Source organism: Rhinoraja longicauda, chromosome 13, assembly GCF_053455715.1.
Source record: "Rhinoraja longicauda isolate Sanriku21f chromosome 13, sRhiLon1.1, whole genome shotgun sequence".
Lineage (NCBI taxonomy): Eukaryota > Metazoa > Chordata > Chondrichthyes > Rajiformes > Arhynchobatidae > Rhinoraja > Rhinoraja longicauda.
The window spans coordinates 23,132,374-23,148,088 of NC_135965.1; the positions used below are offsets into that span (position 1 = coordinate 23,132,374).

General features: G+C 48.5%; 1 protein-coding gene across 2 annotated transcripts; it reads left to right on the plus strand.

Moving 5' to 3' along the window:
* Positions 1 to 4,239: 4,239 nt before the first annotated feature.
* rpl22l1 (ribosomal protein L22-like 1) lies at positions 4,240 to 11,691 on the plus strand. Of its 2 annotated transcripts, none has more exons than XM_078409908.1 (4): positions 4,240 to 4,344; positions 6,346 to 6,450; positions 7,450 to 7,571; positions 11,456 to 11,691. In XM_078409908.1, exons 1-4 carry the CDS (start codon positions 4,336 to 4,338, stop codon positions 11,598 to 11,600), a joined length of 381 nt encoding a protein of 126 aa, XP_078266034.1. In that variant the 5' UTR covers positions 4,240 to 4,335; the 3' UTR covers positions 11,601 to 11,691. The 2 variants fall into 2 exon arrangements, with proteins under 2 accessions (XP_078266034.1, XP_078266036.1); XM_078409910.1 differs by lacking the exon at positions 11,456 to 11,691 and adding an exon at positions 9,860 to 9,986.
* The last annotated feature ends 4,024 nt before the right edge of the window (positions 11,692 to 15,715 follow it).

A 15,715-nucleotide genomic window follows, 5' to 3' on the forward strand; every position in this document is an offset into this window, starting at 1 on the left:
CCGTGGTCTTGGAGCCGCTGGAACACGGTCCGCAAATGGGCCTGGTGTTCCTGCACGGAGGGGCTGGCGACCAGGATGTCGTCTAAATAAATAAACAAAAACGGTAAACCACGGCCCACGCGGTCCATCAGTCGCTGGAAAGCCTGTGCCGCGTTCTTTAAACCGAAAGGCATACGCAACCACTCAAACAACCCGAACGGAGTAATTGTTGCAGTTTTCTGTATGTCCTCCGGTCGCACCGGAATCTGATGGTATCCTCGCACCAAATCGATTTTGGAAAACACCACCGCTCCTTCCAGCCCAGATGAAAAATCCTGTAGGTGCGGTATGGGGTAGCGATCAGCCGTGGTGACAGCATTGAGACGCCGATAATCGCCACATGGTCTCCACCCCCCAGATGCCTTGGAGACCATGTGTAACGGCGAGGCCCACGGGCTGTCAGACTGACGGACAATTCCCATTTCCTCCATTTTCCTGAACTCCGCCCTTGCCACCACCAGTTTGTCTGGCGGTAGTCTCCTGGCCCGAGCGAAAACGGGAGGGCCTTCGGTGCGGATGTGATGGACCACACCGTGCTTAGCCGAAGGCGTGTCAAAACGTTGGACGAGCAGCTCCGGAAACTCTGCCAGAATCGCAGCATACGAGTCGGGGGCCGCGACGACGGCCTGGACAGTAGGGCTGGGCGAGGAGGCGATTGTCGGAGCGACGTGCTCATCTTCGGCGGAGGGTCGGAGGTCGTTACCGCGGACATCAGGAACCAGTGAAAAAGCCCAGAGAAAATCTGCGCCCAGGATCGCTTGTTTGACGTCGGCTATGATGAATGGCCATTCGTACGTGCGGAGGCCTAACACAAGGGACATCTTCCGTGTACCGAAAGTGCGAATTGGGCTGCCATTAACCGCGATGAGGGTGGGACCTGTCTTACCCGATCTGGTTTCGAGGTCGGTCGGCGGCACTATGCTGACGATGGCTCCCGTGTCTACCAAAAATTCTGTGTCCGTGAATCGATCATGGACATAGAGGCGCCGGTTCTGGCCAATCGTAACTGCCCCTATGTACGATCGGCCGAGGCATTTCCCGCGAAGGTACAAGGCAAACGACAGTTGCGGGATTCGTTACCCCATCGTAGGTGATAATAGCACCAGCCGCGCTTGTGCGGATCTTTTTGGCGGGCTTTCGGAGAATTGGCAGGAGACGTGGCGCCATCTTGCCGTCGCTGTGGCGTGGTCACTGATGTCGAGACTTTGTTGATCGAACCACTTGCCTTGTTTTTTGCCGCTATGAGCGCGTCCGCTTTCGCTGCATATGCTTCGGGGTCCTTAAAAGAACAATCCGTGAGCAGCAGTCGGACATCCTCGGGAAGTTTCTCACGGAATGCCTGTTCGAACATAGGGCAATCCGTATGCTCACCGGCTAGCATCATCATTTCGGCCATGAGGACGGAAGGCAGTTGGTCTCCAAGATCTGGTAGGTGCAGAAGTTTTGCCGCACCACCATGCTTATTAAACCCGAAGGTTCGCAGTAATACTTTCTTCATGGCCTCGTACTTGTTTTCCGCAGGTGGATTCACGATGAACCGCATCACGCGCTTGGTTGTGTCCGGCGATAGAGCGCTGACGAGGTAGTAGTACATCGTGGATTCGTCCGACACCTTCTTTATATGAAATTGAGCCTCGGTGTGGATAAACCAAGCTTGCGGTGCGTGCGTCCAAAACAACGGAAGATGAACGCTTCCGGCGCTTGACTCCGGTGTGCCCGGCTCGGTCATCGTCAACGAGGCGTCGGGTTCCTGCTCAGTCGGTGATCGTCCAGATCACGTCGGGGTCACCAATATGGCGAGTCCGAAACTTGTTGGTTGTAGAAGAAGTTTATTGCAGCCGCAATATTCGAATACAGAGTTAAACAACAAGGTAAAGGACAACCATCACAAACTTACTGTCTTCCTTGAAGACTTCGCCGAACTAACTAAATCGGGCGCCAAACGCGCACATGACATCGCTGGCCAATCAGCGATGTCGCTCCCTGGACCAATCCCCATGGTCGCGTTCCCACGTGACCTCGCTGGCCAATCCGAGGGTTCGACGACCTGGACAATTCTCTATGGTTGCTACACTGGAGTAGTATAGGAAAGAAAACTGCAGATGCTGGTTTAAATCATAGGCGCCGTTGCCGATCAGAATCCGTCAGACTGATTGGGGAGGAAGCTGGAAGAGAGGTGCAGGACAAAGCGTGGCAGGTAATAGGCAGACATAGAGGGAGAGGGGGCTGCTGGTCAAATGGTGGGAACAAAGGCTGACGATTAGAGAAGAAGGTGTAAGACAAGCATGTTTTAGCAATACAAATTGTGAAGCCAGAAAAAGGAATGCAGGGTGGGGAGAGAAATAGGTATGAATCCACCTATAAAGGTGGAGAATCCATGTTTCCATGGTGTATCTGTAAACTAAAAAACCCATTCATCATGACGTCGAAACGAGGAACTTCAGATGCTGATTTATAATAAAGATAGACATGAAATGCTGGAGTAATTCAGCAGGTCAGGCAGGTTCTCTGGAGAAAAACAAATGGGTGACGTTTCGAGTCTGAAGAAGGGTCCCAACTCGAAATGTCACCTATCTATGTTCTCCAGAGATGTTGCCTACCTGCTGAGTTACTCCAGCACTTTTTGTTCTTTGTGTATTAACCTGCATCTGCAGTTCCTTGTTTCTACAAAATATTCACAATGCAGCCCTCAGTGTCTAATAAAGCCATATCATAACTTCTAGAAACATGGAAAAATAGGTGCAGGAGTAGGCCATTTGGCCCTTCGAGTCAGCACCACCATTCAATATGAACATGGACGATCATCAAAAATCAGTACCCTGTTCGTGCTTTTCCCCCATATCCCTTGATTCCTTTAGCCCCATGAGCTAAATAATAATAACAATAATAACTTATTTATATAGCATTCATGCAATTTAATGCAGCCCAAAGTGCTTTCCACAAAAACAAACACATATCTAAACAAAGATACAATTTAAAACAGTAAGGACACAGGCATACAAAGCACAGATTTATATAAAAATGTAAAATTGGGAGTGTAAAAGAACAAAGGAAGTAAAATCAGTTAAAAGCTTGAGTAAAAAGATATGTTTTTAACTGCCGTTTAAAAATCTCAACTGAGTCGGTGTCTCTCATAGCCCTGGGTAGGATATTCCACAGCTTGGGGCTGTAATTGAAAAAGCCATTGAAAAATCTAACTCTTGAAAACATCCAGTGAATTGGCCTCAAGCATCTTCCCCACTTCCGATGTCAGGCTAACTGGTCTATAATTACCCATTTTCTCTCTCCCTCCTTTCTTAATAAGTGGAGTTACATTAGCTACCCTCCAGTCCACAGGAACTGATCCAGAGTCGAGAGAACATTGGAAAATGATCACCAATGCATCCACGATTTCTAGGGCCACCTCCTTGAGTACTCTGGGATGCAGAACATCAGGCCTTGGGGATATATCTGCCTTCAGTTGCAACAGTTTACCTAACACCATTTCCTGACTAATGTGGATTCCCTTCAGTTCCTCCCTCCCATCAGATCCTCGGTCCACTAGTATTTCTGGGAGATTGTTTTTGTGTCTTCCTTCGTGAAGTACTCGTGTAATTGTTCTGCCATTTCCTTCTTTCCCATTATAAATTCACATCTCTGATTGTAAGGGACCTACATTTTCCTTCATTAATCTTTTCCTTTTTACATATCTAAAGAAGCTTTTACAGTCCGTTTTTATATTCCCTGCAAGCTTTCTTTCATGCTCTTCCCCATCCCAATGCAGAATTCCACTATATTATGGTCACTGTTGCCCAAGGGGCTTTGCACGAGATCTCTAACTAATCCTTCCTCATTACACAATACCGAGGATGGCCTGCCCTTTAGTCGGATCCTCTACATATTGGCTTTCTCGAATTCATTCCAGGAAATCCTCCTCCTCAACCCTGTTCCAAATTTGGTTGGCCCAATCGAAATGGAGATTAAAGTCACCGATGATAACTGCTGTGCCTAATGCTTGCACATTTCATAGCAAAACGAGCACGCAAGGATCTGCAGAAGGGTTCCGACCCGAAACAGCATCTATCCATGTTCTCCTCAGATGCTGCCTGACCCGGCCAGTTACTCCAGCACTTGAATGTGCATCCATTCATCATGACAACAGGACGACGCAGAGAGAGCACCACGTGGCAGCGGGTGCCCCGCCCACGTGACGTGGGCCAGCGCGGCTTCAGGCGCGCTGATGTCATTGCGCAGACGAAGGATATATAAGGCAGCGGCAGGCGGGAGCCGTTCCTTTCGGAACCGGGGCAGCAAGCGATGGCGCCGGTGGGTGAGGGAGCGGGAGCGGGAGCGGGAGGCTGAGGCCGATGCCCGGCCGGCGGGTTAATCACGCACACCTCTTCCCGTCAATTAAACCGTTCGACCGCAGGCTGCTCCCTCCGTGGCGCGGGCGGCCCCTCCAGCCTGTTCATCATGGCCCTTCGGCCCACCCAGCCCGTGCTATCAGCGCTGACCCTCCCGTCATGAGCCTGAGGGAGGTCGGGCCACCCTGCCCCTTGCTATCAGGCCTGAGTTCTTCCCCATCTCACGCACGACGCAGACCCTACTGCCCGGCTGGCTGCCTCTTCCTCCAGGGACAGGAGGATATGGAGTTGTACAGTGCAGTAACAGCACCTTCTGTCTCACACACATGCCGTCTCTATGCCCACCTACGCTACTCACGTTTTCCCGTGTTGGAACCGTATCCTATGCTCTATTCAACCCTATCCTATTCAAGTGGCTGTCAAAATGCCTCTTAAATGTCGTGATTGTATCTGAAACCACCTCCTCTCGCTGCGTTCCAGACATCAACCACTCCAAACCTGCCCTTCTGATCTCACTCTTCTGTCAACTGTCCATTCCCTCCACAGATGCTGCTTGACGTTATGAGTTCCCCTCCACCTCAGATCACCTTCCTCTCGCCATAAACCTTGCCGCCTTGTTTTTGATATCCCAACCATTTGAAAAACATTCTGATTCTCCAATAATCTTTTAATTAATAATCTTATCGGATAACCCCTCGGCCTTTGTCTCTCCAAGAAAAAACAGTGCAGCCTATCAATCTCTCCATAACTGAAGTCAACTTTTTTAAACCTTTTGCGCTCTGTAAACTGTTTGCCTGCACACATCCCCTCCCCCTCATAATTTCACCCCTCACCCTTGCAGGTACTATCACAATATTTAAACATTTGGACTGGTACATGGATAGAATACGTTTAGAGGGATATGGGCCAAACACAGGCAGGTGGGACTAGTGTAGATGGAACATGTTGGTCGGTGTGGGCAAGTTGGGCCAAAGGAAGTTTCCACGCTGTATGAATTTCTGACTCTTATAACGGATGGCGTAGCTGGTAGAGCTGCCTCACACACCAGAGACCTGGATTCAATCCTGACCATGGGTACAGTCTATGTGGAGTTTGCATGTTTTCCCTGTGACCATGTGGGATTTCTCTGGGTGCTCCAGTTTCACCCCACAGATGTGTGGGTTTGTAGGTTGATCGGCCCTCTGGAAATTGCCCCTAGTATGTAGGGAAAATGGAATAACTAGCATGATAAGATGATCGATGGTCTGTGGAAACTCGGTTGTCCGAAGGGCCGTGTTCCATGCTGTACCAATCAATCAATCAGCTCCATCCTCTACTGTCCCCACTTTTCTGCCAACCCCCCCCCCCCCTCACTATTTCCAATTTACCAGTGTATCATTTGCTGTAATGGATGTAGCGCTCATGCTCCAGGGTTGCTTGCGGTTTGGGGTCATGGAGTCATACAGCACAGAAACAGGTCCCTCGGCCCAACTTTTCTATGCCTCTACACTAGTTCCAGCTTCCTGCGTTTGGCCCATCTGTATACTAAAACTCTCATATGTTTGATTGTTCCTGCACCACAGCCAAAACGGTACATGACAGCGTGACAATTTTAGGCCCACCGTCGTCCCTTTGGTGTTAATGGAAGAAGTTTCATTGAAATCGATGTTATATTTTTTGTTATTCACATTTTACAGTTTAAATCAATCTGTTAGGGCGGGAGGGGGGCAGGGAGGGATGAGGGGGATGGAGTGGGGGAGGGCAGGGGAGCGAGAGGAGGAGGGAAGGAGAGGGTGCAGCACCAATGCAGGAGTTGTTTGGGCCCAATGGGTCCACTTGGTCTAGTATCCCTCTAAACCTATCCTGTCCATGTACTTGTCCAAATGTTTTATCAACCATTGTTTAAACGAGTAGGGATTGTTGAGTTTATTACACAGCTGGGAGTAGAGAGTTTGGTCTTTAATTTCCTTTCCCTCCCCGACAGACGAAGAAGTCCACACTCCTCAAGGGGAAGAAGAAACCCATCTGGCAATTCACGCTCAACCTCTCCAACCCAGTGGAAGATGGCATCCTTGACTCCGCCAACTTTGTAAGCTGTTTAATTATTGAGTTTTTAGTCCTGTCCCCTTCCCCAAAGGACGATGTATGCCGCAATGTAGCTGGGATCTCCCATTTCCAAGTGCCCCCGTCCTTCCCCTGAATATCACTGCACTGAAGAACACTAGGCTCTTGATTGAATGAAAGATACAGCACTGAATGGACAGGCAACGTTTTGGGTCGGTCCCGTCTTCAGATCCGAAAAGACCTCTATCCATTCCCTCCACAGATGCTGCCTGACCCACTGAGTTACCCCAACACTTGGTGTTTTACTCAGGATTCCAGCATCTGCAATTCCTTGTATCTCCTCTCTACTTGCCCACCCCCACCTGTTCTCCACGTTGCTTCCCCCACTACAAAGTCTGAAGAATGGTCCCAACCTGAAATATCCTGTCCATTTCCCTCCACAGATACTGCCTGACCCTGAATTACTCCAGCACTTTATATATTGTTTAGAGATACAGCATGGAAACAGGCCCAGCAGCCCACCAAGACCATGCTGACCATTGATCAATGTAGAAACAAAGAACTACAAGATGCTGGTTAATACACAAAAGGACACAAAGTGTTGGAGTAATTCAGCAGGTCAGGCAGCATCTCTGAAGAACGATCCAGGCCCGAAACATCTCCACAGATGCTGCCTGCCCCGCAGAGTTACTACAGCACTTTGTGTCCTTCTCTGACCATTGATCACCTGTGCATACCAGTTTATGTCATTCCACTCCTTATACACATGGGGCAATTTACCTACAACCCCGCAAGTTTTTGTGTTTCGCTCTGGGGGGGTTTAATGCTGTGGACTGGTGGGTGGGTGCTGGATTTTGTGGGAAGTAAGAGGCTGAGGGAAGGTGTCATGATAGCGGGACTTCCTGCAGTTTCCAGCTTGGTCTTGCTGCGGCCCTGCTAACTGCCTGTTGTGACTAGGGCTGCCTTCCCTAGTTCATGCCTAGGGTTCCTTCCCTAGTGTCCCACACATCTGTTTTACCGACAGGAGCAGTTCCTGCGTGAGAAGGTGAAGGTGGGCGGCAAGGCCGGGAACCTGGGCACCGTAGTCCAGATCGAACGGCTTCGGAACAAGATCACAATCACCTCTGCCAAACAGTTCTCCAAGAGGTGAGCACGCATCGCCATCTGTCCCTCTCCGGGGCTTGTTTAGTTTGGAGATACAGCGTGGCACTGAGTCCACGCCAACCAACAATCATCCCATACTGCATATATCCTACTCACTAAGGACAATTTACATATGCCAGTTAACCTACAAACGTGCACGTCTTTGGAGGGTGGGAAGAAACCAGAGCACTTGGAGAAAACCTACGTGGTCACAAGAAGAACGTGCAAACTCCATACAGTCAGCACCCACAGTCAAGATTGACCCCAGGTCTGGTGCCGTTAGGCAGCAGCTCTACCAGGTGCACAACTGCAACTTGTGTTGCATTAGTCTCTGTATGTCTGGACTGGGTGGTGGGGTCATTTGGGTCGCATAATACAAGAAACCGGAACAGGATATTGTAGGAAAGAACTGCTGATGCTGGTTTAAATCGAAGGTAGACACAAAATGCTGGAATAACTCAGCGGGACAGGCAGCATCTCTGGAGAGAAGGAATGGGTGACGTTTCGGGTCGAGACCCTTCTTCAAACAGAAACAGGATCTGTGGTTAGGGCAGGAGACGGACTGAGGTAGGAGAGCAACCACAACCCACACTTGTTGCTTGTTAAATTCTTATTTATTGTCAGACTCCCAAATCAGTTAGGACGGTAGAGTGGCGCAGAGTTCGAGCTTCTCACTCACAGCGCCAGCATACCAGGTTCAATCCAGACTGTGGGTGCTGTCTGTATGGAGTTCCTGTGACCGTGTGGGTTTTCTCCTGGTGCTCTGGTTTCCTCCCACATCCCAAAGATGTGCAGTTTTGTAGGCTAATTGGCTTCTGTTTGTCCCTAGTGTGTAGGATAGAACTGATGTATGAGTGATTGTTGGTCGGCATGGACTTGGTGGGCCGAAGAGCCTGTTTCCATACTGTCTCTAAAGCTAAACATTTGCATTGAAACTTTACAAAACTTTGGTTAGGCAGTATTGTATTGAGCATTGTATGTGTTTCTGGTTGCCAACATTACAGGAAGCATATTGAGACTTTGGAGAGGGTGCATAAGGCTTCCAAGAATGTTGCCTGGATTAGACGGTATTAGCTGCAGGAGAGGTTGGACAGACTTGGATTTTCTTCTCTGAGACGTCAGAATATGTGGGAATGCCTGATAGAAGTATATTAAATGAATAGAGGTGTAGATACAGTAGCCATTCAGAAGCATTCTCCCAGTATGGAGATGTCAAAGATTGGAGGGCACACTTTGGTGAGAGGTGCAACATGTTTTTCCACAGAGAGCAGTGGGTACCTGGAATGCACGACTGGGGGTGGAGGCAGATACAGTAGTGACATTTAAGAGGCTTTTAGATTGGGACATGGACATAGAGGAATATGGATCACGTGCAGGCAAAAGTGATTAGTTTTAGTTTAGAGATACAGCGTGGGAACAGGCCCTTTCGGCCCACCGGGTCTGTGCCGACTAGCGATCCCCGCGCACTAACACTATCCTACACCCACTCGGGACAATTTTTACATTTACCAAGCCAATTAACCTACAAACCTGTACGTCTTAGGAGTGTGGGAGGAAACCTAAGATCTCGGAGAAAACCCACGCAGGTCATGGGGAGAACGTACAAACTCCGTACAGACAGCACCCCGTAGTCGGGGTCGAACCCGGGTCTCTGGCGCTGCATTCGCTGTAAGGCGGCAACTCTGCCGCTGTGCCACCGTGCTGCCCTAATGGTACGTTTTAACGGTATAGAGGGCAGAAGTGCCTGTTTCTATGCAGGACAAGTTTGTTTACACAGGGTAGAGGGTGCCTCGTGGGTGGTCATTCATGTTCACCTGAGAGGGCTGAGGCATCCCTGGTATCTGCAGCAGGGCTGTGGAGTCGATACCCAAAACACCCGACTCCGACTCCTTGATTTCTTGTGTCTCCGACTCCGATCCCGACCTCTAGGTAATGCTGCAGCGCTGGCAGCACGGGGCCAAGGTGAGTGGCATCCGCTCACCTTCTCTGTCCCCCCTCGCCTGCCCACGGCCCCATGAGACACTCCCCGCCTGGCAACGGGCTTCGTCAGTTGGAGAAGGTTGTCGCGCCCGCAGGATCGTCAGTGGGGGGAGGGTTGCCCCTGGAGAGGCCCGCAGGAGAGATTTGGACCCCACTTGGTCTAGTAGAAATTAAAACTAAATGCATAGGTAGTTAAGTTTTCTACATAAGTACATTAGTAAAATGTATTAATAACTTGTCCTTAGGAACAGAATTGCTTCTGCCAGATCCTCTTTCATTGAAGCCCTTAAATCTGATTTCATTATTTTCAGTGCAGAGAACAGCCTCTCCACGCTGACCTGCGTGGGTGGCATGGCTGTTACTGTCAAATTTTACTATTTCTGGATAAGCAGGGATGATTTCTTATACTGTAAGTTTAGTTGAGCAATCATATTTCTCTACTTCTTTTAAACCACCAAGAAAATCTTGCTTAAGTTCCATTAGTTTAACATCAAAAGGCTGCCTAAAATTGTCTCGCTGTCGTGTACCGTTTTGGCTATCATGTACCGTTTGGGTTTTAGTATATAGATTTTAGAGGTCCTGGCTGCTGTGGCTACTTGCCTCCCCTTACCTATCAGAGTAGCTGCATGGCGTTCTTTTAATCCATCTCTTATTGCTGGTTGCAATGTATGTACAGCACAACGCACATGAGACAGACCTGAGATGCCTCCTCAACAATATCATCAAAAGTTTCATCATTCTGTTCTATTTCTGCTATTTCAGTTTCAGAATCTGCGTCAGAGATCTCTCTTTCAGTAGTGACTTTTACAGTTACTTTGTTATAATGAATCTTGTATGTGAAGCTTGTCCAGGTTGCCCCTCAGGAGTTTCTTTTTTGCTGACTTTAATTTAGTTGTACGTTTTACATCTTTACGTTTTTCCCGGTCTAAGTAACACGTGCTGTACTGGAGCTCCACCATCACTCTTATCCAGGGCTTGTCCCATTTTCAGCCCTCTTTATTACTGTTCATTTACCCAGACCCCGAGTAGTTGACCTGCTCAATTCACAAGAATCAATTACAATTTACACAGACTGCACGTAGTCTGACCTGCTCGATTCACAGAATTCTCTTACCAATTCACACATATGCCCGAGTAGTCTGACCTGTTCAATTCACAGAATCCTTTACCTGGTGATCCTTCGTAAAGGATCTCGGCAGGGAACCAGATCATGTGCCAATTCCTCTTTATTACGCATACGGGAGTGGGAGAGCTACATACTCGTTGCCCCTCACGGTCTCACTCAATTGTATTGAGCACAAACAGTACATTTATACCTGATGCTTCACAGGCAGTTAATCACACAGTCAGTACATTCCTTAGCACATTCCTCAGCACATCAGCTCTTATCGATCCTGGCACCAGTTCTGATCTTGTCTGGCTCACACTTGCCTTTCAAAGTGGTTTGACTTAGCAATCGGGCGTCTTATCTTTTTTTAGTCCCAACATCCTGAATCTGTTTCTTTTGTCACGCATCAATTTCAGTTACTCACAGCATTTTATCTTGTTTCCACATATTTCCTGCATGAGCTGCTCTTTAATCCTTTCAATTCTAAACTCTTTCACTGACATACTTTACTTACCTTTACTAACTCACTTTAGTTGTCTATTCATTGGTAATAATTAAATAATTTGAGGAAACTTTTACCGACACCGACTCCAGCATCACCAAAATTGCTCCGGCTCCACGACTCCGACTCCACAGCCCTGATCTGCAGTACTGACTGTACGGCCCATTGTTCAAGGCTTTTGCCTTCTGTTGGTGGACAGCTCCCTCGACTGGCTGTACCTCACCATGCTGCACAGCGACTAAAGATTTGACGCTTTAAACCTTGATGCTGTCTCTCTCTCTCGCTCTCGTGCCTCAGATACCTGAAGTACCTGACCAAAAAGTACCTGAAGAAGAACAACCTGCGAGACTGGCTGCGAGTGGTTGCCTCGGACAAGGAGAGTTATGAGCTGCGTTACTTCCAAATCAGCCAGGAGGAGGAGGAGTCCGACGCAGAGGACTGACAGGGTAACGATGCTGATGCACACAGACTGCTTTGTACATAAGAATTGTGTTTTCAAAGGACACAAATTTATTAAATTAATAATAAGACCACTTTACAGAAAACGTGTTTTTGATTAATTGAGAGATACTTTGCCCCTCTCACTTCAAACCTGTAACATCTTTCCAGAACAGTATGCTGCACCAGCTGATTTGCATTGAGTTATTGATTGAATGAAAGATACAGTACAGAGACAGGCTCCTCAGCCCACCGAGTCCATGCCGGCCATCAATCAGCCGTTCATACTAGTTTCATGTTATCCCTTTCTCATTGACAAAAGAGGCATTTTTCACTACCCTATTTGCACTTTTAGGGACCTATGTACCTGCTCCTAGATATTTCTGCTCTACAACACTATGAAACATTCCTCTCCGTCTGCTGTCCCGACCAGAAACTTCGCATATCCACGTTCTCCAGAGAAGCCTGACCACTGAGTTGCTCCAGCATTTTGTGCTTCCTCTCCATCTGCTGTTTGTGGAACTGTCACCAGGGGGCAGTGCTCGTTAACTCATTGGCAAAGTTTTACATAGTCTTTCACCTCTCACGTCATCTGCACTCACAGTGGCTTTATATTTCCAGAGCTTTAAACGTAGAATTCAAGGTATCAGAGTGAGAGTTTGCAAAACCTTGCTTTTATTTAAAATCCATGTCAATGGGGCAGTTGGCAGTGCAGTCCCTGATAAATGAATTGACCACATCTGGGTCTGAACTCACCCCAGGGTCGATGCCAAAGCTTGTAGAATGACAACCCACTGCCCAGTGGCATTGCCAGCTTTATACTTGGAGCGTAGAAGGCTGAGAGGTGTTCGGGGAATAGATAGGGTGAATGCATCAGTCTTTTACGCAGAGTAGGGGAATCAAGAACCAAAAGACATGGGATAGTTCCCAGCTGTTATCAGGCAACGGAACCATTCTATCACTAACGAGAGTTATTCTATCATTGACCTCCCATCTACCTCATTGGAGATATCATTTCGAACTCTTTAATTCGACTTTACTGGACTTTATCTTGCACTAAACATTGTTCTCTTTTTCCTGTATCTGTACACTGTTGGCGGTTTGATTGTAATCATGTATAGTCTTTCCACTGACTGGATAGCACGCAACTAAAAACAAATTCACTGTACCTCGGTATATGTGGCAATAAACTTAGCTGAGGGGTAAGATTTAATAGGAACCTGAGGGGCAACCTTTTCCACACAGTGGGTGATGGGTTTATGGAACGAGCTGCCGGAAGAGGTATTTGGGGCAGGTACTATAACAGCATTTAAAAGACATTTGGACAGGTAACCCCAACCCTTCTCTATAGCTCAGGCCCTCGAGTCTTGGCAATATCCTCGTAAATCTTTAATGCACTCTTCCCACCTTGATGGATCTTTCCTATATCAGGGTGACCAAAACTGGGCACAGGTGTAGCCTCACCAACGTCTTTACAATTTTAACACAATCTCCCAGCTTCTATACTCAATTTTCTATATTTTGACTGATGAAGTCAAGCATGCCAAAAGCCTTCCTGTGACACTGTCCTTCGTCTCCAACCACAGGGAGACTGAGCTCACCATGGATAGCACGGTGCAGTGGTCGTGACTGAGCCCCCAGTCTGGCATGAGCTGTCTCTCTCAATGTCCTCAGCAATGGAAACTTTTAACATGGGGATAACGCTGCGTCGAGAGTCTGTGACTGTTCAAGGAAAAGCAAAAATAAAAATTCATAATCTCACTATAAAAGTGTAAAAATAACCCACTCTGTTTACAGTAGGATTCAAGGCAGGCACAAGAACATACCTCCCTACAAAATCATGGCTAGAATAATCTCCCCTTTAAAAATCAGACGAATAAATCACCCTGCAAGCGTAAACAAATCCAGGCTGTGTGTTCAGACGGTTAGAGTCAAAAGGCAGGAAAGTTCCGACAAACTCCTGTCAGCTGGACCACACTGGGAGCAGATGCCATCTCCGCATTCCAGGAGGAGATTGCAAATGGAGGAAGGGGCAGGAATGAGATCTTATAACCACCAGGCTGTGCCGAATATCTCTTCAGGGATGGAGGGAAGATTTGAAGGTTGAGTCGTAGATTCACAGAGTTTTAGGCGACAGAATGAGGCCACGGCCCATTGTGACCATGCTAGTGCTGGGCAATCTAATGGAGGACTTTAAAATCAACAAGGGTTTGAGGGAGGGCTCACAGGTTGATGCTACAGGTAAATGCAAAACGGGCGTTGCATGGCACAACTATTGCCTCACAGCACCTGTTCAATCCTGACCTCGGGTGCAGTTTGTGTGGAGTTTGCACGTTCTCCCTGTGACTGTGGGGGTTTTCTCCAGAGGTTAATTGGCCACTGTAAATTGCCAATGAACTCCAGCTCACGCTGACCCTGAGCGCAGCATCTTTGGCTAGCGGCACTGCCCTGACGAGTAGAGACAGCCAATGGATGTCAGTCATGCCCATCCAGTGTAACGGGTGTGAGTGAGAGAATGGGGGCGGGGGTGTATGGCTGTGAGTGAGAATGTGTCCCGAGGTTGGAGACGAAGGACAGTGTGTGCGTGCTTATGTGTGAGTGCACATTTGTGTGCATACACACATGTGCATGGGTGGGTGAGCATGTGCATGGGTGCATTTGTGGCTGCATGTTCTTCTGTGCATTCCCTTCTCTCCACCCTGCAACCCTCTCCACCTCAGATCCACATTCCCCTCCCCTCTGATCCACCGTCTAATCTCCACTGCCACACTCAGACCCCCAATACTCTTTGCATATGATGTGACACTCTCCCATGTCTCCTGTATTTTACACGTGGTGACGTCAAGTGGCAAGGCGTGATCTGTGAGGGAGTGGGCCTTTAGGGCAGTTTGCATGTTCATAAGTTCCAGGAGCAGAACGAGGCCGTTCGGCCCATCAAGTCTACTCTGCCATTCAATCATAGCTGATCAATCTTTCTCTCTCAACCCCATTCTCCTGCCTTCTCCCCATAACCCGTGACACCCTTATTTATCAAGAATCTGTCATTCTCCACTTTAAAAATACCCGTGTGGCAGCACGGTGGCGCAGCGGTAGAGTTGCTGCCTTACAGCACCAGAGACCCGAATTCGTTCCTGGCTGTGGGTGCTTGTCTGTACGGAGTTTGTACGTTCTCCCTGTGACCTCCGTGGGTATTCTCCGAGAACTTCGGTTTCCTCCCACACTCCAAAGGCACACAGGTTTGTAGTTTAATTGGCACAAGGGGTGCCTGCTTCTAATTCACCATTCTGGTGAATCTCTTCTGCATGCTTTCCAACTTAAAGACATCCTTCCTGTAGCTGGGCGACCAGAGCGACACACAGTGCTCCAAGTATCGTCTCACCAACGATTATGAACAGCTGCATCATGATGCCCAAACTCTTGTACTCAGGAATATTGCTGTTTAAATCAGCTCAACGAAGGAACATCCACAGCCGACTGGAGTAGAGAACTCCGTGTATGTGGACTCCATTAACATCCTCTCAGCAGCTCTGCGGGAGTGTGTGGGATTTGTGCCAACAGGCTGGCACAGTGCCACAGCTGGTCGAGCCACTGCCTCAGCACCAGAGTCCCGGGTTCGATCCTAACCTCGGGGGCTGTTTGTGTGCGGAGATTGTACGTTCTCCCCATGACCGCGTGGGTTTCCTCAGGGTGCTCCACTATTCTCCCACATCCCAAAGGCTTGCGGGTTCTTGGTTAATTGGCCTTCTGTAAATTGACCCCAGTGTGCAATGAGTGGATGAGAAAGTGAGATAAGATAGAACTCGTGTGAAAGGGTGATGGAAGTTCAGCGTGGGCTCGGTGGGTGTGAAGTGTAGATGGAATTATAGCTAGAGGTTTGGCAGCTAGCCAGTGTTTGCAGATCCCACTCGCAGTTGAAGCAAGGAGGGAAATCTGGAAATCTGTGTGTGAACGAGAGACTCACATAGTCCATCCCACCTCAGCTCCATCCCCTCCCCCTCTGTCTCATCCTTGGCCGGTGCTTGTGGAGCAGGTGCCAGGGCACGTCTTAATGATGTCTGTGGGTGCAGCCCGTTAGCCATGTGTTCCCCACATGTGTGCAGGCACGCAGCACGCTACAAA